Source organism: Emys orbicularis, chromosome 10, assembly GCF_028017835.1.
Source record: "Emys orbicularis isolate rEmyOrb1 chromosome 10, rEmyOrb1.hap1, whole genome shotgun sequence".
In the NCBI taxonomy this organism is placed as follows: domain Eukaryota; kingdom Metazoa; phylum Chordata; order Testudines; family Emydidae; genus Emys; species Emys orbicularis.
The window spans coordinates 44,367,389-44,394,529 of NC_088692.1; the positions used below are offsets into that span (position 1 = coordinate 44,367,389).

Below are 27,141 nucleotides of genomic sequence, written 5' to 3' on the forward strand. Positions count from 1 at the left end.
AGTAATAGTGATGATAGAAATCAGGCTCATACTGATCCCCTGTCATTGTGCTGTTCATCAAAGAAAGAAAAATAGAACAATATTTATACATTGTGGCACATCAGGTTGATCATTTAACTGTAATTTATATATAAATGTCAACAAGATTTTTACCTTCTTGAAACACAAAATATTTTAGTAGGTGAGCATCCCAGATACTTAAAATCGAATCTAGTTTGTTCAGTGCAGATTTTAAGACTCACATAGTGATGAACAACTTCTCTCACCGTTTATAAATGAATTAAGCTAAACTAAAGTAAGGCCCCTTTAATTCTGAATCAAAGCATCCACACAGGGTTTAAATGAAATTTAATGAATCCACTTTAAATTCACACCTTTAGTTAATTCAGATTAATCTTCTTCAGTGTCCCTTAGTCTCCGTCTCTGGTAAGTGTAAAGGCGTTGCATACACTAATTTGCTTGGTACAGTTTGATCTACTCATGACTGTACAGCATGTGACTAAGTACCAACAGGATGTTTTGATTAAAAAAACTTGCATGACCTGGAACCAATAGGGCACACATTAGATAGATTAAAAAACAGTCTCACTGACAGATCTCAAAATGTTGCTGACGGGGAGACAATGAGCCGGGCTGTTTCTAGTGGGGTCCGGCAGGGATCAGTTTTTGGTCCAATGCTATTCAATATTTTTATCAATGATCTAGATACCTGTCAAGAGTGACCACTCATGGAAGTTAGCAAAAGTGGTTGTTTGTAAGAGATGGTCTCTCTTCAAAGGTTTGCACACCAGAGAGCTGTGGCCTCTGCAAGCAGTCGCTCGTGACAGGTGGTCTCTCTTCAGAGGTGCTCTATGGCAGGTTTTACTGTAACATAAAATCTTTGCTGATGTAGTTTGCAGATGAAGATTGGTGGGGTAATAAATAATGAGGATGACATGTTACTATTACAGAGGGAGCTGAACTGCCTGATTAAATGATCAGAATCCAATAAAATATGTTTTAATATAGACAAATGAAAAGTAATACATCTGGGAACAAAGAATGCAGGCTACACGTACAGTCTGGGAGACTCTCAATTGGAATGCAGTGACTCAGAAAAGGGTTTTGGGATCATCGTGGATAACTATCGCAGTGTGAACTGTCAGTGCGATGCTGTGTTAAAAAGGGCTAACGTGATCCTTCAATGTATAGATTCATAGACTTTAAGGCTAGACAGGACCATCATGATCATCTAGTCTGACCTCCTGCTCTTCACAGGCCACAGAACCTCACCCACCCACTCCTCTAATAGGCCCATCACATCTGATTGAATTACTGAAATCCTCACATTTGGTTTTAAGGATTAAAAAAATTATAGAAAAGCCACCATTTACTCTAGTTCGGTGAGCCAGGCTGCAGAGAAAGGAAAAAAAAAAAAAACCCAGGGTCACTGCCAGTCTGACCTGGGGGGGAAATAACTTCCTGACACCAAACATGGTGATCAGTTAGACCCTGTGCATGTGGGTAAGACACACTAGACAGACATGTGGGAAAGAATTCTCTGCAGTAAATCAGAGTCCTACCCATTTAGTGTCTCATCGCTGACCACTGGAGATATTTGCTAACAGCAGATGTGGATGGCCGTATGCCACTGTAGACAACCTCATCATACTGTCCCCTACATAAAGGGAATATCAAGTAGAAGTAGGCAAGTGATCTTGCCGCTGTACACAGCACTGGTAAGCCAGCTATTAGAACACTGTGTCCAGTTCTGGTGTCCATACTCCAAGAAGGAGAGAGTTCAAAGCAGGGCCACAAAAATGATCCAAAGGTTGGAAAACAAGCCTTCTGATGTGAGTTTTAAAGAGCTCATATATTCAGTTTATCAGAGAGAAGGTCCACTGTGCATAGGCAATAACACACAGAGAAGAGATCTAAGAACAAATTCAAACTTGAAATAAGATGCAATTTCCTAGCAGTGACAGTGATTGAACATTGGAACACCTTACTGGGGACGTGGGGCCTCACCGTCACTTAGAGCCTATAAAATAGGATTAGATACTTTCCTAAAATATGCTTTAGTCTGTCTTCTGGGAAAAATTCTGTGGCCAGGGTGGGAGGGAAATCAGGCTGGATGGTCGTGGTGGTCCCTTCTGGCCTTAGAGTTTATGAATCCCCCAGTTCACGCCCTCCCTTCATGGATCATGAAAAAAACAAAAAGCTCTGGATTGCTCTCAACATGCCCATAACGTCGGCAGCACTGCATTAAGACAATGACTGTAATCACTTCTCAGGTTGTCAGTTGGTCGTTCACATGGGTCAGGAAGGACTTTTTCTCCCAATATACAATTGGCTAGTTGTATTCTGAGGATTTTTTCCACCTTCCTCTGACGCATCAGGGATTGGCCACAGCTGAATCATAGAAGATTAGGATTGAAAGACACCTCAGGAGGTCATCTAGTCCAATCCCCTGCTCAAAGCAGGACCAACACCAACTAAATCATCCCAGCCAGGGCTTTGTCAAGCCGGGCCTTAGAAACCTCTAAAGATGGAGATTCCACCACCTCCCTAGGTTACCCATTCCAGTGCTTCACAACCCTCCTAGTGAAATAGTGTTTCCTAATATCCAACCTAGAGCTCCCCCACTGCAACTTGAGACCATTGCTTCTTGTTCTGTCATCTGCAACCACTGAGAACAGCCGAGATCCATCATCTTTGGAACCCCTCTTCAGGTAGCTGAAGGCTGCTATCAAATCCCCCCTCACTGTTTCTCTTCTGCAGACTAAACAAGCCCAGTTCCCTCAGCCTCTCCTCGTAAGTCATGTGTCCCAGCCCCCTGATAATTTTTGTTGCCCTCCGCTGGACTCTCTCCAATTTCTCCACATCCTTTCTGTAGTGGGGGGGGGGGGAGGGGCGCGCAAACCTGGACACAATACTCCAGATGTGGCCTCACCAGTGAAGATAAGACATTGGATGGGGTGGACCAGTGTTTGAGGTGGTAAAGAGAACCCTCTTTCTGGATGCTTTGATGGTGTGTCTTCTTTATATGCTCAGTGTCCAACTGATTTAGGGTCAGGTCAAACTGGCAGGGACCTTGGTGTTTTTCACCTTCCTCTGCAGCATGGAGCATAGATCACGTGGGCATAACCCACCTAATCAATTCCCTGCTACTGCAGAGGTGTTTGGCCATGGTCGCATATTGGTCTGTCCTGTCCTCTACCTGAGGCTCTGTTCTGATTATTGGACCCAAAAAATTATCCTAAGCAAGTGTGAAAAGTATGTGAAAGTTCATACGATGTCATCATGTCTGCTTAAGAATTAACAACTAAGTAAACAACTTGACCTATTTTTAATAAATGAATGTTATGGACTGGTTTAAGAAAACCTGAAAGAAAAATCGAAGTAGTCCAAAAAAATATGGCCTACTTATATAAGTCAAGGACTGAGGTGAGATCATACTTAGTAAACAAGAACATTTGTGAACAAAGTTACCTATGACAAGTCTGGCCTTATGGAAATGGATTTAACTGGAGGACAAAATAATGAATAAAATATGCTGCCTATCCTATTTCTCGTTCTCTATGCTTTTCATCAAATCCTAAAATCAAATACACTTCATTCATCCAAACCCGCCTTGTCTAAGGAGAAAGGATCCAAACAGATGATGTGCCTGACCAGAGAATGAACCAGGGCCCATGCAGTAGGTGTCATGGTCAATTTGCCAGCCAAAGCAGCCACTCGTTCCTGACCAGTAGTCTAGTGTTCCAAAAACATCAACAAAAGCCATATTTCTCCTATCTTTTCCATTCTGTCTCTTCTCCATATTATGTCTGTTTGTTAGAACAGGATAAGTGAATGCCCTTCTCACATTAGAACAGAGAGTAAAATTAACCTTTTCCTTTTCATCAAAGGAAGGTTGTTCTGAAAATACGAGACCAATATTTTACCTCCAAACGGAGAGGGACTTAAAAGGTGTTGTTTACATTTGTTTTGCATAATCGCTCAACCACAGTTTCAATATGAATGCTCATTTCTTGTTCTTTCTTGTGTTTAAGCAATAAACTTTCAATTTGAATGAATCCTTATAGGTTTCTGCCAAACAACCGAGTAGAACCAAGGCCTCTGTAGAAACATACCCCCAAACCCATCTATCACTATTTAATGCTGGACAGTGAGAGTTTATGAACACCTTTAACTCTTTAGGCCTTTGAGATCAATATCCATACAATAGCCCACAAGTTTAGTCTCCCGATGACTAAAAAGCTTTAGTCTAACCCAAATTTTTGGGCTCAACACAGGGGCAACTGGGTGAAATTTAATGGATGGTAATACACAGGAGGTACTATTGGGACCTCCTGGCCTTATACTATATTATACAACAGCAGTTATCAACCAGGGGTCTGTGGCCCCACCACTGAAACCCCGAGCCACGGCACCCCCCCACCACGCAGTTGAAACAGGGAGCGGCGCAGGCCTGAAGCCCCACCCCTGGTACCCCCCTGCAGGGCTGAAGCCGGGAGAGGCACAGGGCTGAAACCCCGAGCTCCCCTCTCCCCCGTGCTGAAGCTGGGAGCAGTGCGGGGCTGAAAACCCGAGCTCCCCCCCCCGCTGAAGCCGGGAGCAGCGCAGACTGAAGCCCCGAGCCCATGGGCAGAGTTGAGGGGGCATGAGGGTGTTGTCCCCCCCAAACTGCAGTGCTTGGAGGAGTTCCAACCCCCCACCTCCTCCTCTTCTTCAGCCCCCCTCAGGCCCCACCCTCTGGACAGATCCTAGGCGGGAAGACGAAGCCAGGCAGTGCAGGGCAGCTGCTCCTCTGGCTGGTGGTGCCTGGAGCCCTGAGTCCCTTCCCCCCACCCCCGCTGGGCCCTGGAGTTTTTATAGCATGTTGAGGGGGGCCTCAGAAAGAAAAAGGTTGAGAACCCCTGCTATACAATGATATAAGATAATATTCATTACTGACAACAGCATCATAGTAAAAGAGAGGTGATGGCTCAGATGATAGGAGATAGGAGGCGGAGGAGAGGATGAGGGTATGGGTGGGGTGTGTGTGCAATGGATGAGATGGTCACTGGACTGGACAGTGAGATTGATGCAAGGCAATGTTATGCTGGTGGGTGTATCCCCTGCTGTTGGTTTTTCATGATAGGAGTAAAGCCATCAGTTGTTTGCCTGAAAAACTGGTCCTAACTTTCTACCTCAATTCTTCTGAACGAATCTTGAGATCAAGATGCCTTTGATCCTTGAGACTCATGATGCCTTTGATCCTCTCTCTCAGTCTGTCTCCTCCCCGTAACCATCCCTATATCAACCTATAAATTTCACACACAATATATCTCATCTTCTGGATACTTTGCCTTCTCCAACAACACGGTAACTCCATTGCTATGCCTTTTAAAGTGTAATTAAGGGCTTGTCTAGAAGGGTAAGCTGTTGCAAAATAAACGGGGGGTATGAATTTAGAGCAGGGGTCGGCAACCTATGGCACGCGTGCCAAAGGCGGCACGCGAGGTGATTTACTGTGGCATGCTGATGCCAGCCTGGGGTCCCCGCCGCCAGCCCTGCTCAGCCCACTGCCAGCCTGGATGGACGGAACACTGGGCCAGCAGCGGGCTGAGCGGGGCCGGCAGCTGAGACCCCGGCTGGCAGGGACTGGCAGACGGAACCCCAGACCGGCAGCGGGCTGAGCCGCTCAGCCCGCTGCCGGCCTGGGGTCCTGGTCGCCGGCCTCGCTTAGCCCGCTGCCGATCTGGATGGACGGAACCCCAGGCCGGCAGCAGGCTGAGTGGGGCTGGCGGCCAGGACCCCGGCTGGCAAGGGCTGGCAGATGGAACCCCAGACCGGCAGTGGGATGAGCGGCTCAGCCCACTGAAGGCCTGGGGTCCCAGCCGCCGATCCGCTCAGCCTGCTGCCAGTCTGGGGTTCCATCTGCCGGCCCCTGTAAATGTAAAATGTATTACTGGCACGCGAAACCTTAAATTATCGCGAATAAATGAAGACTTGGCACACCACTTCCGAAAGGTTGCCGACCCCTGATTTAGAGTGTAATAGCTGTTCTGCACTAGCTCCCCCTGTGGACACACTTATTCTGCACTAAAAGTGTCTTTTTATAGATTAGTTTAATCCAGGGGTCGGCAACCTTTCAGAAGTGGTGTGCCGAGTCTTCATTTATTCACTCTAATTTAAGGTTTCGCGTGCCAGTAATACATTTTAACATTTTTAGAAGGTCTCTTTCTATAAGTCTATAATATATAACTAAACTATTGTTCTATGTAAAGTACATAATGTTTTTAAAATGTTTAAGAAGCTTTATTTAAAATTAAATTAAAATGCAGAGCCCCCTGGACCGGTGGCCAGGATCTGGGTAGTGTGAGTGCCACTGAAAATCAGCTTGCGTGCCGCCTTCGGCACGCGTGCCATAGGTTGCCTACCCCTGGTTTAATCCATTTCCAAAGCAGATTAAGTTAAACCTCACAAAGGCACTCTTAGTATAGAATCAGAGAGTCCACACAGGAGGTTAGTGTGGAATAGCATTGCATACTGACAACTATTAAAAAAATTATCAATTTAGATCCCCATTCAGCACTTAGCTTAGCTTTAGTACTTAAGCATGTGCCAAACTTTAAGCATAAGTAGTCCCACTGAATTCAAATTATGACAGCTCTTTAACTTCCAGATTTAATGAGTTATACTAAAGTAGACTTCAAATTTCTTGAACTTAATTTCTTAAAATCAATGGAACTATTCACATGCTTCAGCCTAGGCATGTCTTGAAGTATCTTGCTGAATTGGGACCTCAAACAGGAAAGAAGCAAAGGTCATTTGACTAAATCAGGGGTCGGCAACCTATGGCACACACACACACACACACACGCATGTAAAGACAGAGAGTACAAGTGCAATGGAATATATGTGAGAGAGACAGATTTTAAAGTCATTTAAAAGTATTACCTATCATTAAAAACTTTTAAATAACTTATTGTCAAATACAGGATATTTTGGTCAAACTAACACAACCTCATGACTTTTCTTATTGTTCTTTGTAAATGTGAAACTTAGCTTTTTTGCTAAAGACCTTATATTCCCATTTTGTCCATGACAAACCACCAGCCTTAAGTATTTTAAGCCTTAAAAGTCACGCAGACAAATATGTCTTAACATGACAGCAGTTTATTTTGAACTAAACACCTTCCTTAGTCTACTGAGTAACTAATTCACATAACTATACATAGGTGCTGGAACTAGTGGTGCTGGGGGTGTGGCAGCATCCCCTGAGTTGAAATGGTTTCCATCATATACAGGGGTTACAGTTTTGTTCAATGTCTTTCAGCATCCCTACTATAAACTTAGCAAACAACCATTACATTTTTTGGGTATGTCTACACTACATTGTAAACCTGGGTCAGCTGGACTCAGGGTCAGGCCCTTGTGTTTCCAAGCCTCTGCTTGAGCATCCACACTGCTTTGAAAACATGGATTTACAATTGCTGGACCCAGGTCTCACAGCTGTGTTAACATGTCCACACTGCACTACATAGACCTTCTGACTCTGGTCTGAGCCTTGAGCTGTGTCCACACTGCAATATGACAGGGCTTGGACTTGGTCTCTGACCCATCACCATAGCAGGATCCTAGGACCTGGGTCCTGACTGCTTACTGACCCAAGTCAGACTGATTTGTGTGTGGACAGAAAGGGAGCTTAGGCTCAAACCTGAATCTGAGACCAGATGTAGGGTATGTCTACACTGTTATAAAAGCCCAGGGTTAGTAGAACTCAAGACTCCGGGTTTGTTAACTTAGGGCTTGAGCGTCTACATTCATTTGTAACCCCAGGTAATGCATTGTTGAACCCTTAGTCCCAACCTGGGGCTCCAGTGTCTATACTGTATTATGTGGGTTCAAGTCCACCCACCCATATCGCAGACTTCCTAGCGCCCCTTGTGATCAAATGTACCCTTGTGTCCACACACTACACACTGTTATAATAATCTTTGTACTAAGTATGCCTTGTAAGGTATGATCTGAAAACTCAATTTGCTGGTCAATATTGTCCTGATAAAATACATGTGGCAACATGTGAAGTTATAAGATTCCATTGTACGGTGTTATTAATACATGTTCCAAACTGAGGTTGGAAAACAGGTCGGTCTCAAACAAAGGAATGTGTGTTCTGCTTAATTTGCATTTAAGCAGTAAACAGAGTCATCAAGCAGGAAGCTCCAACAGGTGAGATCCTTTCCTGTAGACTCTCTGTCTCCTGAATCTCAGCTGGAAATGGTTCGGGGGGAGGCTCACACTATAAAAAGCCGGACAAACACTCCAAGGCACCACCCTCCCCCTCCCTATCCATCAATTCACTGTAGGAAAAGGGACAAAGGAAACAGCCTTTAACCAGAAGAAGGGTCCTGACCTAAAAAGTTGGGCCAGTAAGACTGTTGAGAGCATGTGGTGAGGAAAACTTTGCTTTGAATTTAACATGGTTTGTTAAGTTAGCCACTAATTGCATTTCATCTTTATTTTTCTTGTAACCATTTCTGACTTTTATGCTCATTACTTGTGTTCACTTAAAATCTCTCTCTCTCTCTCTGTAGTTAATAAACTTGTTTTACTGTTTTATCTCATCCACTGTATTTACACTGAAGTATCTAAAGAACTATTTGAAATAATTGCTATATTATTAACTTAATGAAATAACAGACTTAACATTCTTGTATTGTCCAGGAGAGGGCTGGACAGTACAGTGAGTGATTTGGAGCCATCCTGTACTATACCCAAGGCTGGTAAGAGCCCAAATATGGCTGGCTGGCTGCAGCACATGCAAACAAAGCTGGGAGTGATTTACGTGCTGGTTATTGTTTGTGAGCCGTCTAGACTGGAGGCTACAGCAGCAAAGCAGTGTAAAGGGCACCCCAGGTAAGAAGACAGTGGTGACACGGCTATTCAATCTAGACTGTATCCTAGGTATGTCACACCCTTCCAAAATAAGGCCGTTCTAACCCTTTGTTCATGTGCAGTGTGGAAAACCTTGACTGTCCACCAAATTTTACTGTCCAGAGGACAAAGTCAGCCCATGAGATTGTGGCATACTTTTGGTAGACTCCCACGGCATGAGTCCAGTGGGGCTGCATCTACACTGCAAAGCAATAAGACTTGAATCCTGTGTCCCGGCTTGACTCAAGCTCAGACCCTCCACCCATGTGGGGTCGTGGGACCCTCGGTCCGAACCCTGGATTAGCACAACTTGTGTATGGATAGAGGAAGGAGGTAAGGCTGGAGCTTGAGTTTGAACCCTGAGCTTACACTGCAGTGCAGACATAACCCTAGAGTTTACTTCCCACACAAGACCAGATGGCAATTCTCAAATCTCTTTAGGTTTTTGATTCCTGGGGCAGAAATAGTTGCTCTTCACATACAGCAACTTGTCAATGATTACTATTTTCTTCTCCCTTGTGTTCCATGATCCATTTTTAAGCAGATTTTTTAAATATATCTTTATATCTAGGCAGGGATTCAAATTTTCTGGAAAAATCTTATTTAGTCCCAGTCTATAAACCAGTGCTTCACACTTAGATTTCTAAAATCCATTTGTGTACCATAGGGGCCTTTTCTGATTTTCATTGCTTAGCAATACATCCCCACACAAACACATACACAAAAGTGTTTTCAGCAATTTCAGCTTGTGGGAAGAAGCAAAATAGCCTTAAGGGAGGAAACCCAAAAGAGTCATCCTTTGATTCAGTGTAGAATTTTTATTCTCTTCCAACTGTTCATATTTTGCGTAATTTCCTAATATTTGTGTAGCTTTACACAATTCTATGGTATATTAAGTCAGCATTTTCTGTATTATATCTCTAACAGTACAGTATTATTTCTCAATTCACAATCCGTTCAACTCCAAAAAAAATTAATTAAAACAAAAATACTTTCACATTAAACTAATGGCAAGTGGCCTAGAAACTGATCTACCTTTTACATGTGTGCAATAGTGCAAAAGAATGGCAAAATTAACATGTAGATTATTTGTCTCTGACCCACACAAATGAAGGTAATCATGAATTTTATCGGGGAGGGCATTTGAAATGATCCATATGGACTTTTTCGAATCAGACCACAAGCCTTTTCTATATAAAGTTTAGATATCTTGTACATACATTCAGAGGAGCCAGGAGGACTTGAGATGCGTGCTCTGAAACATCAAGCATTTCTTTACTACCCTCTCAGAAGCCATGTTGACAGGGATGTGATCACATGTGGCTAGACTTTCCACCGGATGCAATTTATCACTACTATTTTCAGCAAGTTTGAGAACCGTATTTCCAGGGCTAATATGGTGTATTTAAGATAGTTGAACCTCTCTCTCCCCTGTGGTTAGTCAGAACCTTTGCCATTAGAAGTACTGGTGGAGAAGAACATGAGAGCTTCCTTTTCACTACCTGGTGGAAAGAAATGGTGCCCTTCAACTGGGTACATTGTGCCTTGACCAGAGCATTAATAGCTTTTTGTTGTCAGTTCTGAACAGATTTAAAACTCCATATCCCTGGGAACACTGGTGGGGAACAACCATAAATTTAGCCTGTCTGCGATATTTTCTTTTACTGCCAGAGAAGTGGTTACCAGAAATGTCTTGTTGGACACTACTCAGATCCACATCTACTGGGTTTCCACATCTACTGGGTTTCCTAACAGAGGAAGCAAAATCCTGGTCTTCTCTGTTTGTTTTTGTAAAACATTGTGGCCTGATTTGTCAATCCGGATCAGAAGCACCTTTTTGGCATACGCAGTCTCTAAAGGTCCTGCTGGATGAGATCAAGTGCTCTAAGCATGAAGCCCCTCTGTGAGAGCACCTCATCACTAGGTAGGTTGCATCTGTGGTTGGGTAGAAGAAATTTGGAAATCCAGCTCTAACTGGAGATAGCCCTTAACTGGCAGCAAACTAGAGAAGCTGAAATTGTTTGTCATCCAGATGTAATGTGAGAGTCTGTTGGTGGCTTGCTTCATTGCATTTTCAGAGCCCACTGAGGTTGTCTCATACTGATACAAAAATAAATAAATAAAAATTGCATGTATTTCCCAGAGACCCCAAACTGAGACAGAGGGCATGAGATAAGAGGTAGGTACCATCATCCCCACTTTACAAGTTAGGAGTTAAGGCACAGCGTTAAGCAAATTGTCCAAGCCCGCACTGCTCTGTGGGAAAGCTGTGAACTGAACCCAGATCTCCTGCAGCCCGCTCCAGTGATTTACCCATAATCCCATCCTTCCTCTCACGTAAGGGATGCCATGAAAATTGTTGAAGATATGCAACCCAATATCTGCAGCATGGCCCCCTTGCTGAAATCTACTGGCCCTGGCAACATCTTTCAACGAATTCTGTGATGCCTTATACTTTGCAAGGCTTTCAACTACCTGAAGGGGGGTTCCAAAGAGGATGGAGTTAGGCTGTTTTCAGTGGTGGCAGATGACAGAACAAGAAGCAATGGTCTCAAGTTGCAGTGAGGGAGGTCTAGGTTGGATATTAGGAAACACTATTTCACTAGGAGGGTGGTGAAGCACTGGAATGGGTTACCTAGGGAGGTGGTGGAATCTCCATCTTTAGAGGTTTCTAAGGCCCGGCTTGACAAAGCTCTGGTTGGGATGATTTAGTTGGTGTTGGTCCTGCTTTGAGCAGGGGATTGGACTAGATGACCTCCTGAGGTCTCTTCCAACCCTAATATTCTATGATTCTATGAGCTGTGTCTCCCAGGGCTTCTACATACACCCATGAGACAATTAAAGTAAGATGGGATGTTAGATAGCTGATCATTAAACTTCCATGGAGACTGAGATGGATCAATACAAGCTGAGATGATCCATGCAGCAATGATACCCCGAGGGAATTTCTTCAACAGCCACAGTCAGAAAGAGCTAGGCCAATGTGCATTTTAAAAATATCCTCAGAATTAGTTTTTACATAGAAAGAGACCTCAGTGGAAGAGCCAATATCCATTCAGTGCAACCAGGAAAGGTGCGATATTCTAACCAAGTTTGGTCTAAAAAGTCAGACTGTAAATGCAATTCCAAACTAATGTTTCTCACAAAGTGATGAATAGGGAAACAGGAAATATAAAAATTTTCATAATTCAAATTTAAAGTTAACGCCCCAGTAGGTAAAAGGGGGCAATTCACACTTCTTGGAGCTAGTGTTTGTGTCTTTCTGAAGCCCATTGCTACTGACAATACTGCACTGGTTCCCATTCATATGGTTCTCTCTGCACTCAAAAGGGTATAAACTATTTTTCACGAACATTTAAAGGCTACAGAAACTGATGGTACCATCAGAAAAGAGATGATATGGCATATTTCTGGGGACCAGCTCAATCAACCCTCCTGCTCTCATGATTTCAGTCTTCTAACATCTACAGACCAAGAAAAAGGAAAAAAACAGGCAGGGAAACACTAGCTTCTGCAGTAGAAAGATTCAAAATACACTTACTCTACTATGTTTACTTTACGATTTTGAAGATAGTAGATAGTGTATTTTAAATGATGTTTTGAAACAGTTGTCTACATAAATCAGCGTATTTATTTACAGTCTATGAATTTTTTGTATATGGCAATCAATAATGATTCACTTTTTGGCTGCCTGAGTACTTGTCAAGTGCCTGTCATGTAGGGGTGACAGCAAACCATCTGCCTTCCTCCCCTCAAGGCACCTCCTTCTAGTTGCTACCACCTGTTCTTTTCCAGACCCCAACTGATTGCTACACTACCAGTGGCTGGACTACAGGTCCTAGTAGCAGCTCTCAGACCTTTCACCAACATTTAACAACTATAAAAAAAGAAAAAAACAGTTTTGTATAGTAGCCATCAAAGATTTTAAACACAGTGTAGGCACAAAATAATACTCTAAAAATGCTGATAGGAAAGAACTTTGTTACATTGTATGAGTTGTGTATCCCTAATCCCTATGTTGCAAAAGCATGAAGGTAAAGATCAGTATTTGCTCAACCTAAGGATGTAAATAGGGTTTAAAATAGTAACCGTGTAACCTATTAAAATTCTATCAGTTAAACGGTTAACCTTTAAGGAGTTCACATTGGCGAGAAACTAGGAGTGCGGGGGGTGCTGCAGCACCCCCACATTTTATGAGGGCCTCCGCTGCCACCCCTGCGCCCAGGGTCCTTCCTGGCTGCATCCCTGTGTGCCCGGGGCCCCAGCTGCCGGCCCTACTGGATCCATTATATGTTATAATATATATATTGTCAATTCAGATATATTACTTACTGCTGAGGTTTATGGGATCCTATCTTGCAGGGTTTTTAGAGAAACTAAGAAGCAAAAATGACCAGAGTCTTCATCTTGTAATGGCAGGAAATTGATCTTATGATGTCTGGTTAATCTTCTTTTGGAAGGTGAAAATACTCCAAAGGTCCTACCAATATGTCCTTGTTTTCCCATGCAAAATACAGCAAGCAGTTAATACAGTCCGTGTTCCCTCCTCCCGTCAGACTTTGGTAGCATCCTTCAAACAACATCATGCAAGTTATCGCGATTTTTGGTAACTACTGTTTCATAGTGAAGATGGAGTGATCGAAAAGGAATACTGCCTGGAATCATTAAAAAAAATAACAGAAGACACCGTTAAATGTAAACTGTGTAATGCAGAGCTGAGGGATGCAAACAGCACCAGAGCAACACTAAACCATTTGAAGCTGAAACATCCCTCTGTTTCATGTGAAAAAGAAGGCAAAAATCAAACAATGCTGACAGCGTTTGTTTCTGGCAGTTCAAGAAAATCCAAACACAACGTGAGGAAAAACTAATGGAGTTGTTGTGCACCATGATCACTACAGATATGCTAACTGTAAGTGTCGTTGAGGGTACGGGTTTTCATGCATTGATGAGTTTTGTAGAACCTGAATACCATGTGCCTATGAGATAGACTATAACCTCGCGACTAGAGAAGTGCTATGAAGACTGTGTGAAGTTTGTCCGGGAAAAATTTGAAAACGCTGTTAAAGTAGCTTTCACCACTGACTGCTGGACAGCATTAACTACAGAAAGCTACATGACTGTAACATGCCATTATATTGAAAATTGGGAGCTTTGATGCACAGTTTTACAAACTGAAAGTATGGCAGAATGACATATAGCAGAAAATCTTGCTGAAAAATTAAGCGCTACAGTGGAAAGATGGGGTCTGACAGGCCATGTCTTGGCATGCGTACACGATAATGCAAGCAACATTGTTCTCGCCAACACACTGAGATATGTTACATGGGAATCTGTCAATTGTTTTGCCCATACTTTGCAGCTAGACATAAATGATGAGTTTTCTTCAAGTAGTGTGGATCGTGCTCTTGCAAATGCAAGTAGACTAGTTGCACACTTCCACCACAGCATCGTGGCTGCAAATGCACTCAAAAGAAAACAAACACAGCTTCAGGTTATGCAACACTGTCTGATCCAGTCGTGTAAAACTCGCTGGAATTCAGTATCTGACATGTTTGAAAGACTCAATGAGCAAAGGTTGGCTATAACAGCTGCGCTTTCAGATTGCTCTGTAACAAAACAATCTGATGCCCAAACGCTTCAGCTGCAAGATGAGCACTGGCAATTAATAGAGGATATCTTACCAGTACTTTCCACTTTAAAATGCACTACAACTGCCGTGTCTGCTCAACAGTCAATGTCAATTTCATATATTTATCCAGTTTGCAACGGTCTTCTCCAAATTCACCTCGGAAGCGAAGCTCCTGTCGAAAATGGAAAAGTCGCTGATTTCAAGGCTGTTGTTCGTCACTCTCTGGAGCATCGCATGAAACCCAATAATACTGCCATAACTGCCAAACCTGCACTTATTGCCTCCTTGTTAGATCTACGACATAAACACATGCGGTTTCTTTCACCTGCTGTCCAGATCGTTGCTAAATCAAAGCTTCTGCAACTTGTATCAATGTTAGAAATAGAAGAACTCTGAGTGCGAGGGCTGAACTGAGAAGTGCTGAACCGGATAAGCCAATAGAGCCAGTGCCGAAAAAAATGCATGAAACTCAGAAGAGTGCTATGGTAATGCTTTTAGGTGAAGTTTACAACAAAAAGGAGAATGTGGAGAATGCAGTAGAAAATGAACTGGAAAATTACTTCAGGGAAGGCTCATTGGAATGCAGTCCATTGGAGTGGTGGAAGGTCAATGCACGACTCAGGGATATTATGTAAAAAAGTTAAACAAAAAAGTGGGTTTTAGTTTTACACATAAGACTGGCTGTTTTAGTTGTTAATAAAGGCACTTGACAAAGATAAAATATAGGCGCAGTAGATTCATTGTGAACTAGTGGCACTAGAATATTTTTAATAGTGGGGGTGCTGAAAGTCAGCCGCCTCCTTACCCCTGTCCACCCCCCCACCTCCACCCCCAGAGCTGGGCCTGGGAGCAGAGCCCTAACTCTCGGGGGAGGGGGTGGAAACACACGGACACAAATTAGGGGGTGGAGGATGGGGCCACAGCTGGGGGCGGGCCTGGGGCCAGGAGTGCAGGGTTAGATGTTTAATTGCAGTGATTCTTACTCACATCCATAGTATTATCTGCTTGCTGTATTTTGTGCGGGAAAACAAGGACATATTGGTAGGACCTTTGGAGTATTTTCACCTTCCAAAAGATGATTAACCAGAGATCACAAGATCAATATCCTGCCATTACAAGATGAAGACTCTGGTCATTTTTGCTTCTTAGTTTCTCTAAAAACCCTGCAAGATAGGATCCCATAAACCTCAGCAGTAAGTAATATATCTGAATTGACAATATATATATTATAACGGGACCCTGGGTGCGCAGGGCCGGCAGCGAAGTTTAATGTTAACTGAAACTGATAAGACTGATGCTTATCGGTTAACCAGTTAAACTTTTACATCCCTAGCTCAACCAGGGTATAATTAAATTAAAAATGAACATTTTAAAAAAAGCTTTTTGGGAGGGATCTAGAGACTCCTGGGAGCCCTCTCCTGAGACTAGAATGAGACTCTCCCTTCCTGATACGATGTCTGAAAGAGCTCTTCCAGGGGTCTCTTCATGGCAGCATTAAAAGGGAAGCAGGAAGAAGTACTTCAGCTGTTGAACCAGGAGGCAATGACAGTAGCATCAGAGCTCGGGTGAAGATGAGGGTAGTATTTATGACAACAGCTACATCCCTAAAAGCCTGCATACATTGGGGGTCGGGTGTGGCAGATGGGCACCAGAGCCATACTCCACAATCACTTGCGATAACTTAGGAAGCAGGCATCCCCATAAATACAGGAGAGAGAGGAGGAACTTAAAATATTTGCACTGGGGGGAGAGGGAGAGTTATGCACAACCCACACGCTGAATGCTGCAGTCTAGGGAAGTGAAGGGGAGATACTGGTAGGGTAGGAAGAATAGTACCCAGACCATCCTGCCTGGCCTCTGACCTTTCCAGGTCCTGCCCCCTACAGGCAGAGCTGCCCTCAATTCTCTGCTCCCTGCAGAAGAGCAGTCCTTTGAAAGTACTGCTGGAGAGGAACAGCACTATGAGCTGTGTCTAGCCAGGTGTAGCACAGCGCCGACTCACCCCTGCGGCGCCTCCTGCTGGTTGTCCTCGGGAATTAGCTCTTCGACCCAGGAGCGCCCTCTGCAGGCCGGTGATCCGCTTGCCGTTGGCCCCCGTGTCCCTCCCAGGACCCTGGTGCCCTTATCTCAGGGTTCTGCCTCCTGCAGTACCCCACAGTCTTACTGGGTTTTCCCACCCCAGGGGAATCCCCCACCCCCTATCCCCACGTCGCCTCAGTCGTGGCTACTGCCAGTCTCTGTTTAGCCCCTGCGCCCTGGGGCGGACTGCAGTCTATCAGCCGATCATCACAGGCAACAAGGGGTTTGGACTGGCTGCCTTTACCGACCCTCTGGCTGCCCCACTGCAAGCCCAATACCTAGGAGGCCTAGAACTAGGCCCTGCAGCCTGGGGAGTTGCTGCCTAGGGCTTCCCAGCTCCTAAGGCCTTTCCCCAGCCCTGACTCCCCCTCTAGGTCCCCTGGGTGAGTTCCCCAGCAACCAGGCCTGTCTCCCTCTCAAGTCAGAGTGAGACTCCTGAGCTTCTGGCTGCCCTGGCCTTCTTATAAGGCCTAGTTGCTCGGTTTGGGGCGTGGTCCCAGCTGCAGCCACTTCCCCCAATCAGCCCGGGTTTTACTCCCTTGCCCAGCCCCAGCCCTCTGCAGGGCTTTTCCAACCCCTTCCGGGATGGAGCGGGTGTTCACCCCGCTACACCAGGCCACCCCTGTTTCCCATCAGCCCTCCTTTCAAACAGCTAGTATGGCACCAGCGACTCCTCCCCTCCAAAAATATTAACAGCTTGTTTCCCCTTTAAATCGCCCACTATTTGTTTCAAGGTCTCTGCCACACATAGCTTGTCCTCAGCCACAAGTTTTTCAGAATTTCTCGTTAACGCAAAGAAACAAAATCTCATCCACAAAGGGTGATGTTATCAAAGCAAAATATCTAATTTCTGTAATTTGAAATCTGTTTTACATACAGTTTTCTAGTCTACTATAATTGTTAGTGTGCAGTGAACTGCAGCAAATCACTGAATTGCGTCTGTGGAGTGTGAAATTACTGTACATGCACAGAAAATGAAGACTTATTCTATGGCTGATTATCATATATTATACAGATGTGTATTACATCTACAGCAGAAAACACAAGAGCACAATATATTTCAATTTTAAATCATTCCCCAGTCGGGCCAGCCCACTTCTGCAAGGACATGACCAAAATTGGAAAGATCTAGAGGAAGACAACAAAAAACAAACACCAAGAAAGACTTCCATACAAAGAGTTTAGAAAGATTAAGGCCTTGTCTACACTACAGGGGGAGATCAATCTAAGTAGATCTACTTACCGCGGGGTCCACACTATGCTATGTTGATGGGAGACGCTCTCCTGTTGACTCCCTTTGTGCTTCTCGTTCAGGTCAAGTACAGGAGTCGATGGGAGAGCGATCTGCAGTTGATTTAGAGGGTCTAGACCCGCTAAATTGACTGCCGATGCATCAATCACCGTGCGTCGATCCCCCAGTAAGTGTAGACAAGCCCAGAGACTATTAGGTTAAAGAGGCAGTGACTAAGAGCTGACATGCAGCACAAAATAATGAATGGTAAGGAAGTGGTCAGCTGTACTCCTATTTAACCTCTCTCAATACCAAAGACTTCTCATCCTCACCTTCAAGGTCCTGCATAATTCTGCCTTTCCCACTTAGCCAAGCTAATTTCTTATGTTTTCCACATCCCACTTCGTGCCAAAACTGACACTATTGATGCCTTATTGTATTCAGGTTCCTATGACTCTCATCACAGTAGTATCGGTTTGTCCATTTCTCAAGCACTGGTCTGTAAACATGGAATGCCCTTTCCATAACTGCTTCATATGGCCTCTAACTTCTCATTTTAATCCTTTTTTAAGAAAGGATTTGAAATTATAAGCCTACTGGAAAGGGAAGCCTCCTAGAAAGGCTTGCCAACCCAGCCAGGAACTTTCCAATGTCACCTTTAGAAGACAGAAGAAACTGAGAGATTGGGAAGGGAAGGAAATTGACTTAGGTATGCACTTTCAATATGTAAGAAAACCATGCACAGACAGTAAGCAATTTTTTTGCCAGTTGTACATTTTTATTTGATTTTTCAAACTTCACAAAGCCAATATTTCTCATCACCAGGAGCCAAGTCTGAAGATTTATAAAACAGCTGTTTGAGTTAGCATGCCAAAAAACCCAAAAACCTTTAAGTGTAAAATATATATATTTTAATTTGCACACCAAAACAAAGGTCACTATCTTCATGTACTTTAAGACATCCATACACTCCCATTCCTGAAAGTTTACTTCCTCCTTGCCTTTCATTTTATCTGAGATAGTATACAGCTTTAATAGCTTATTTCGATATTATCTCTCTGTGTATAAATGTGATGGCAGGCAGCACATACACCACTTTTCATGAGTTAGAATTTAATATGCACAGCTCACTCATGACTTTGCTTCACCACTCGTTAAGCCATCATTCGCAATGAAGAAAAATTAAATGTACATTATGCTATCAACCTTGTGATTATATGTCAACAAAGAGCAGTATTTAGAACATATAGGTGTTACACATGGAGTGCAATGTTAAAAACATTGCAGGCCACATAACAGAAAAATATAATTTCATAGGTGTATTGTTACACCTGTTATGAGAATCCACCAATACTGCTCCCATAATCCTCTGGCAGCATGCAAAAGAAAGGACAGAGTTGTAAGGCAAAGTCCTCTATTGTAACAGGAGAGATGGCTGGAGCAGGATAGGAGGTGAAACAGTCGGAGGAGGAAACAAGCAGCATAGGAGTGACACCAGGGAGTTAAAGTTGAAAGAGAAGGAGGAAAGCAAAACTCTTGGGAGCTGGGAGGACGTACAAGCCTGGGCAGGGCCTGAATCTAGAACTCAGATACATGAATTATTCAACATTTAAAAAAAATAAAATGAAAATATGGAGTTATCCTTCCATTTCCCAGCTTTTGAGAACTTCTCGATCTGACCTGTGTAGTCATCAGAATCCCTCAAGAAGAGATAAGATTACTTTTAATTTTGTTCCCTAGACACACAGATAGTAGTAAACCATTGTTGGATCCAGATTCCTAATACTGGACAGATGGGGAAATACCATAGTTTATAGCACTAAAGCAGTTGAATCCAGCAGGGGCATCTTTCGCTCCAAAATATATAGCAAATTTTGTAAAATACAGAAATGACTTCAACCAGCACTGAAACATACCCACATTGTACAGTATATTCTCGGTATACTGAACACCCAAAATCATGTCTAGCTGTTCTATTTCTGCTAGTATTGCAAGTGCAGTCATACCATGTCTATGGTCCTATCTGAACAATGTCTCTTCTTTAATTTTTCTGAACCCAAAGGAATCCTTTTCTGCGGACAACAGAATGCATAGCAGGTACCTTCCTTGACATAACCAAGAATTCTTACTTCTAAAACAAGACCAGGATCGGACAGGCAAAAGTCAAATAATAGTATGAAATGAATGCTCTCTTGCCTGATGTCTTCCTTCGCCTTCATATCAGTTGTCTCCCCTACCCTCCTAAGACTGATTACCAAAAGTTTTGTGACCTGAGGCTGGAAGAGTTATCCAAGATGATGCCCTAGGATGTTATTTGTACTATTCGGTGTTTCTCTTAGTGAGTATTTCTACTATCATGACAGTAGTTATGCTCCCTTAATACCTAAAATATGTAATATGGGACATTATATGTTTAAATGGTAAGGATGTGAATGTTATTAATGATTTCTCTGATTAGGGCATGAAAACAAATATTTATCTTACTCCACAAAAGTTCTTTTAAAGAATTCTTTTATCAGTTTACATACGTGATGGAGATTACTTTAAACAAATAAATTCTGACAGGGGAGAATAGCTTCTGAAATTGAAATGAATTTTGTCTGAACTAATTCACTTGTATAAAGTTCCATGACTGCTCATTTTTCACTTCTGTAATCCCATTCATCAGTTTCAATTCAGCTATAGCCACTATATTTTTATCTAGCTGTGCCCTAGTACTATCTTAGTCTGGCTCTGTTGTGTTTTGTTATTTTTTTTAAATAAACATTCCAGGATAACATAGTACATTCTCCATATTAAAGGGGAATGGTTTGGGGCTTACTCATTCTTTTCCTATAAAAAACTATTAATGTACAGTAAAAACACTTAACTCAATGACTCATGCTTTAAAAAGGCTTTCTGGTTTAGCTGAGTTGTGGACGTAATGCCTCATGCAGAAAAAGCCCCTTGAAACTGCTTTTCCCCACCTTCTGGCACCATGTTTTCCCAGTTTATCTTACCATGTTCAAGTATTATCAGCTGGGCTCCAGCCTGTGCATTTCCAACATCATTTTCTGCAATGCACTGATAGAATCCTTCATCTGATTTCACAAGACCCAAAACCTGCAGGTTATGCTCCTTCTGGGGGGGAAAAGGCAAAACATTTCATGATGCATTCATTAAAAATGAACTATAAATGCAAGCACATTAGTTTTTAAATGGTTACTATGACTTTCTGAGAAAATGCCCACATATTATGGCTATTATGACAACCATGAGCCTGTCCCAGGTAAAGTATCTTTTACTTTGAATTTTCAAATGGCTGCACCAAAAACCAGAACAAAACTATTGTTAATAGGCTATGGAAATCATAACCTGATCCTAACATTCAGAAGTTAAGCATAGGCATGTATACAATCATGTATCAAATAATTATGTTAGTAAAACTAAAAATGATTGTAAAAGACAGACTGCACACTTGGAAATCAAGTTCTTACCTACACAGTCTTGTAGCCTCCGATTAAACCTTTAAGATACATATCTCAGTAATGAATTTCATTAAACCGTACAGAATTACACTTTAAGGTTTGCTCAGCCAAAACTCAGGATTATATCATGAGTAAATCTCTATGGTACATCTTTGTTTGCGATTTTAATTCTTGTGCAGCCAAAATGACTATACAAAACTCAAGCAATCTATGGTCACATATACCTCATGACTTGGCAGTTTTCTACTGTATGAGAAGGACTGAGGCTGTTCAAATTCAAACTGATAGATTGTCTTTCTCCAATTAATTCATTACTGTGTATGTCTCACGTAAAAGATGTATGCTATAAAGAAACAGACTTTTATAGTGTAAGGAACACAGTGTCTATGCTCTTCAATAAAATGCTTCACACTGGATTACACAGCAATAAAGGATTCAAGGAGCCATTTAATGTTTCTGGACCTTAACCACACACTGTAAAAATAGGCAGCTGACCCTATAAAACAGCATAGCTTATATGTACATACAGTAACTCCTCACTTAAAGTCGTCCCGGTTAACATTGTTTCGTTATTATTTGCCGATCTATTAGAGAACATACTCGTTTAAAGTCGTGCAACGTTCCGTTATAAGGTTGTTTAGCTCGCCCCGCTCCACCCATCCGCCCGGCGATCCAGCCAGGGAGCGGGATTGAGGTGCGGGGGCGTATCCCATTCCGCCCGCCTGGCATTCCAGCCAGGGAACAGGCAAGCTCCCGACCCCACTCCCCGGCAGGAGCGGGGAGTGAGGCAAGCCCCTGTGCCCCGACTTCACTATGCCCTGCCTCAAGCAAGCTTCACAATCAACATTGGTGAGTACAGTATTAGTTTGTTTAAAATTATTTAAAACTTATACTGTATATGTATATAATGTCTTTTGTCTGACGAAATTTTTTCCCCTGGAACCTAACCCCCCCACCCCCCCATTTAGATTAATTCTTATGGGGAAAATGGATTCGCTTAACATCATTTCTCTTAAAGTAGCATTTTTCAGGAACATAACTAAAACATTAAGCAAGGAGTTACTGTACATAGGAGGATTAAGGTACAGGTCAACAGGTTGAAATGACTGAAAATGAAAATGTCCTTACTACAATTTTGAAGTAGTCACTAGGGATCACCATGTCTCCATTCTTGATCCATTTCACTGTTGGAGTTGGTTTCCCAGTCACTTCACACTCAAAGACAATATCCATAGATTCATGAGCATAAATATTAGCAGGCTGCTTCAGAAATTCAGGTGGAGCTTTACATATAAAGGTAGAAGGAGAAAAGTTACTGTTTATCTAGACTTTGGTAATATCATTGGAGTTTACACTCTCTATATAATAAAACGATACATAAATTATAAGTTGAGCTGGGTGAAATTTTTGGGACAAAGAGTTTACTTGCTGAAAAAAGCAGTTTGGGGTTGACCGGAACTATTTATGTATTTGTGTCAATTTCACCAAGTAGTTTTGATCGAACTGAAAAAGTCTAAATGTTTCAGTAATGTTGAAATTAACCCAATTACTATCCACTGTCACTGGGCCAGCAAGAGAGAGAGAGAATGACTCTATAGCCTGCTCGGTAGGGCACCTACTGAGGATGTGGGATGCCCAAGTTCAAGCCCTGCTCTAGTAACTGTCGTTATTTATACAAAGTGGAACAGCTTTAGAGAAGAGATGGAGAAAGCCCCATAACCTGAATATGCCATAGCCCAATGGCAACATCACTCTCTGTAACCTGGCAGATCCAAGTTCAAATCTCGTTCTCCACATCAGAGAGAGGACTGAACCTAGATCCCCCCCACCCCCCAATCGCAGGTCAGTGTCCTAACCATTGGCGAGGAAGGCACCATGACCACCTCCTCCTCAGTTTTGTAAATCTAGTCCTCCTTTCCTTTTGTCAAAATGCCTGAAAAATCAAAACAGAACTTTTTGGATAGAAACAAATGATTCATTTTGACATTAGCAAATCATTCAGTTTACATTATTTTTTTTTCATTCACCAAAAAGTTATAAAGTCAGTTTTGGTTTCACCCAAACCAAACATTTTTAATTTTTTTTTTGGAATGGACAGTTAACAACCCTTTATTCACTCAGCTCTAATTATAAGCACTGCTAAAGAGTACACCAAGCACTGTAAAACAAACAGTAGCAATGTAGACAGGGATTTTCAAAGGAGACTAAAGGAGATAGGCACCCAACTCCCATTACAATTCAATGGGAATTGGGCACCTACCTCTTTTAGGCTCCTTTGAAAATTATAGCTGTAATTGTCAGTGATCAAGAACAATTAAAGCAAACAGAAAACAATTCTTTAAACTACTTTTAAATTCTAACAGAATGAGAATTATGAATAATAGCAAGAAGTGCATTCCATCGCCAAGGGATATAGATACAAAATGTTCTAGCTACTGCTGTTTCAAGATTATATTCAGGGCCAATTAAACAGCCAGCTATTTTGAACTGAAGTGATCTGATGGGAATATATGGGAGAAGAAGCTGAGTCATATATGATGGAGCTAATCATTAAGAGCCTAAAAATCAAAAGTATTTAAAAATCAATGCAGAATTTAACTGGGGTCCAACAATAAGACTTCTGTTGTTGAGTAATATGTTGCACCCTCTTGTATGCCTGTTAGACAGCTGCATTCTAAATGGAGGCAGAGTGTGCAGTGGCATAGGGTATCAGGCCTGGTCTATGCTTAAACCTTAGGTCACCACAGCTACGGAACCAAGATGTGAGAAAAATCCACACCCCTGGGTACCAAAGCTATGTCGACCTAACTCCTGATGTAGAAGCAGCTAAGTCGATGGAAGAATGCTTCTTTCAACCTAGCTACCATTCAGTGTTTAATTTGTAATGAAAGAGGTACTGCGGCTCAAGCTATTTTTTTTAACTTTCATAACTAACACAGCAAGCCCAGAGGTGCCGGGGCTCAGCCTGGCAAGCTCTGGCACAAATTAAGCACTGCTACCATTGCTTGGGGAGGTGGTGTTCCTACAACAGTGGAAAAACCCCTTCCGTCACCGAAGTCTGCGTCTACACTATGAGGTTACAGCATCATAGCCAGGGCATCGTAGCTATACTCCTGCAGCGCCCATAATGTAGACATGGCCTCAGACCAGGAGCTAAGAGACCATTCATGGTTCTGTCATTGACTCGCCATGTGACTTTGGGCAGACCACTTAGAGCTCCATTGTACAACCTTTACACCACATTTAATGAAACTAATCCAATGAGGAAAGTTCTCAGCAACACAAGTAAGTTTGTATAATAGAGCCTTTAAGTTCACTATGCCAAAGTTCTTCCATCTGTAAAATGGGAATAACACCTACTTATCTTTGTAATGGGCTTCAAAATCTGTGGATGAAAAGTACTACATAAATATTTAATAAGTTGCATTTTAGAAATACTGTAAGTCAAGTTGGGCTCCAGAAAACAAAGAATTGTAACTAGTCTATATTAAAGAAGACAATTTGTCAGCTGCAGCAATTTAATCATATTGAAAAGACAGACAAAATCCCACAACTAGTATAATACAGATTTCCTGTAAACACAAGGTGTAGGTATGCCCAGAATCCTAATGCTTGAAACTCAAGGTGGAACATCACCACCAAATAAACTGAATGAAAAATTAAATTAAATTTACATATCCTAGGGAACAAAAAGACAGATAAGCTGACAAAACCAAAAAAAGTAACACATACCTAAGGATTGAAATTTTGTTTCTCTCTCACATTCTTAAAGTACGAATCACCTTGATGTCTTTATGAATAACATGACAACTCAATTTACACAATTTTGTGTCATATCCAAACATTTTCTACTCTTTTTTCATCTGCATGCTGTCTCACTTAGATTGTAAGGCAAGAATTACGTCTTATGTGCCTGTTCAATACCATGAACCTTTATGGTGCTCAAAATAAACAAAAATAAAAAAACAAGGCCAGACCAGCAGACATCATGTATAACATTGAGCAACCTCACTTGATGCCATATAAATAATATGTTAAAGATAGAAGTACTGTAAAACATGTTTATTTGATGGTAAAGTAAAATATGATGGATCATTCACACAGAACCAAGTCAGAGAAAGGAGATAAAGTTAAATTATTTTTGTGTATCTTTTAGCCAGTACAACTGATCATACCAATATGGATTCCAGAATAGCATGAGGGTATGTCTACACTACCGCGGTAGTTCGACGGCTGGCAATCGAAGTTCCGGGTTCGATTTATCGCGTCTGGTGTGGACGCGATAAATCGAACCAGGAAGCGCTCGCCGTCGACTGCGGTACTCCAGCTAGACGAGAGGAGTACCGCGGAGTTGACGGGGGAGCCTGCCTGCCGCGTGTGGACCGCGTCTGAACCACGGTAAGTTCGAAGTAAGGTATGTTGAATTCAGCTACGTTATTCACGTAGCTGAATTTGCGTACCTTACTTCGACTTGGGGGGTAAGTGTAGACCAAGCCTGAGTTAATGGCTGCTGTATACTCTAGGCACCTGCACAGAGATGCAGGTCTATTTTGCTGACATATGCTAGCAGCGAGAATAGGTGGGTAGTGTTAGGACCGCTCCAGGTCTATAAAATGGTGTGTAGGTCTGACTACAGTAAGAAATAGAGGATAGGTCAGAAGAGACAATGCAGAGATAACCCTAGGAACAGCTAAGCTTGACAAGAAAACATGATTCACCCACGAAAGCTTATGCTCCAATACATCTGTTAGTCTATAAGGTGCCACAGGACTCTTTGTTGCTTTTTACAGATCCAGACTAACACGGCTACCCCTCTGATATAAGAAAACATAGTCAGACCCCAGGGAGAAAGTAATTTAAGACTGTTTCCAATATGTGTTGTATATACTCTCTTTTACAGCAGAGAAGTAATTCCACCTGATTACATATATCAATGGTGGATTAAAATACTCAAATGTAGATGCTTGAAATTCATGTAACAATTCCAAAATTGGCCATATTTTGGACTTTCAAGTAATAAAAGTTATAGAATTTTTTTGTAAGTAACACAAGCCTGCTATGGAACAGATTTACTGCTAAGAAACAAGGACCAGCAGACAAGGTATGTCCACACTGCAATTAAACACCCATGGCTGGCTCAGGTCAGCTGACTGGGGCTCATGGGGCTCAGGCTGCGGGGCTTTAAAATTGTGGTGTAGATGTTTAGGATCAGGCTGGAACCTGAGCTCTGAGGCCTCACAAGGGGGGGACGATCCCAGAGCCAAGGCTCCAGCCTGAGGCCCAACATCTACACAGCAATTTTACAGCCCCACTGCCTAAGCCCCATGAGCCTGAGTCAGCTGATCCGGGCCAGCTGGGAATGTTTGTTCGCTGTGTTGACATACCTTAAGTGCGTGTCTACATGGCATTCTGGAGCACACCTCCCAGCTTGGGTCGACAAAATAGGGTGGAGAGGCTCACACTAGTACTCTAAAACTAGCTGTACAGACAGTGTTTTGAAGTTAAAGCTCAGCCTTCAAAGCCCACCCCCTCCATAGGCTTCAAAGCCCAAGCTGCAACTTCAAAGCACTGTCTATACAGCTAGTTTTAAAGCATTAGTATGAGCCCCACCAGACTGAATCTGTTGACCCGACCTGGGAGGCTCGATACAAAGTGCGGCCCCTAAAACTCTTTAGCTTAGTGGCAGAATGAGGAATTGCTTGCAGCAAAACTCTATGAATATCACCTGTTCTGAAGAATGTTCACGTTTGCTTGTTTCTGGTACACACATAGACATAAGAACAATTTGCTTACTTATTTGGCCGCCCTGATTCCCGGGAGAGTCA

At 42.6% G+C, this 27,141-nt stretch overlaps 1 protein-coding gene across 1 annotated transcript in view; it reads right to left on the minus strand.

Moving 5' to 3' along the window:
• The window catches only part of NEO1 (neogenin 1), a 527,807-nt gene that overhangs the window by 129,013 nt on the left and 371,653 nt on the right, over window positions 1–27,141 (minus strand). The window contains exons 6-7 of the mRNA XM_065411681.1: window positions 22,445–22,599; window positions 20,849–20,969 (exon numbers count right to left, since the gene is read on the minus strand). Of these exons, the coding sequence (XP_065267753.1) occupies window positions 20,849–20,969; window positions 22,445–22,599 (276 nt within the window). The remainder of the gene's footprint in view (window positions 1–20,848; window positions 20,970–22,444; window positions 22,600–27,141) is intronic.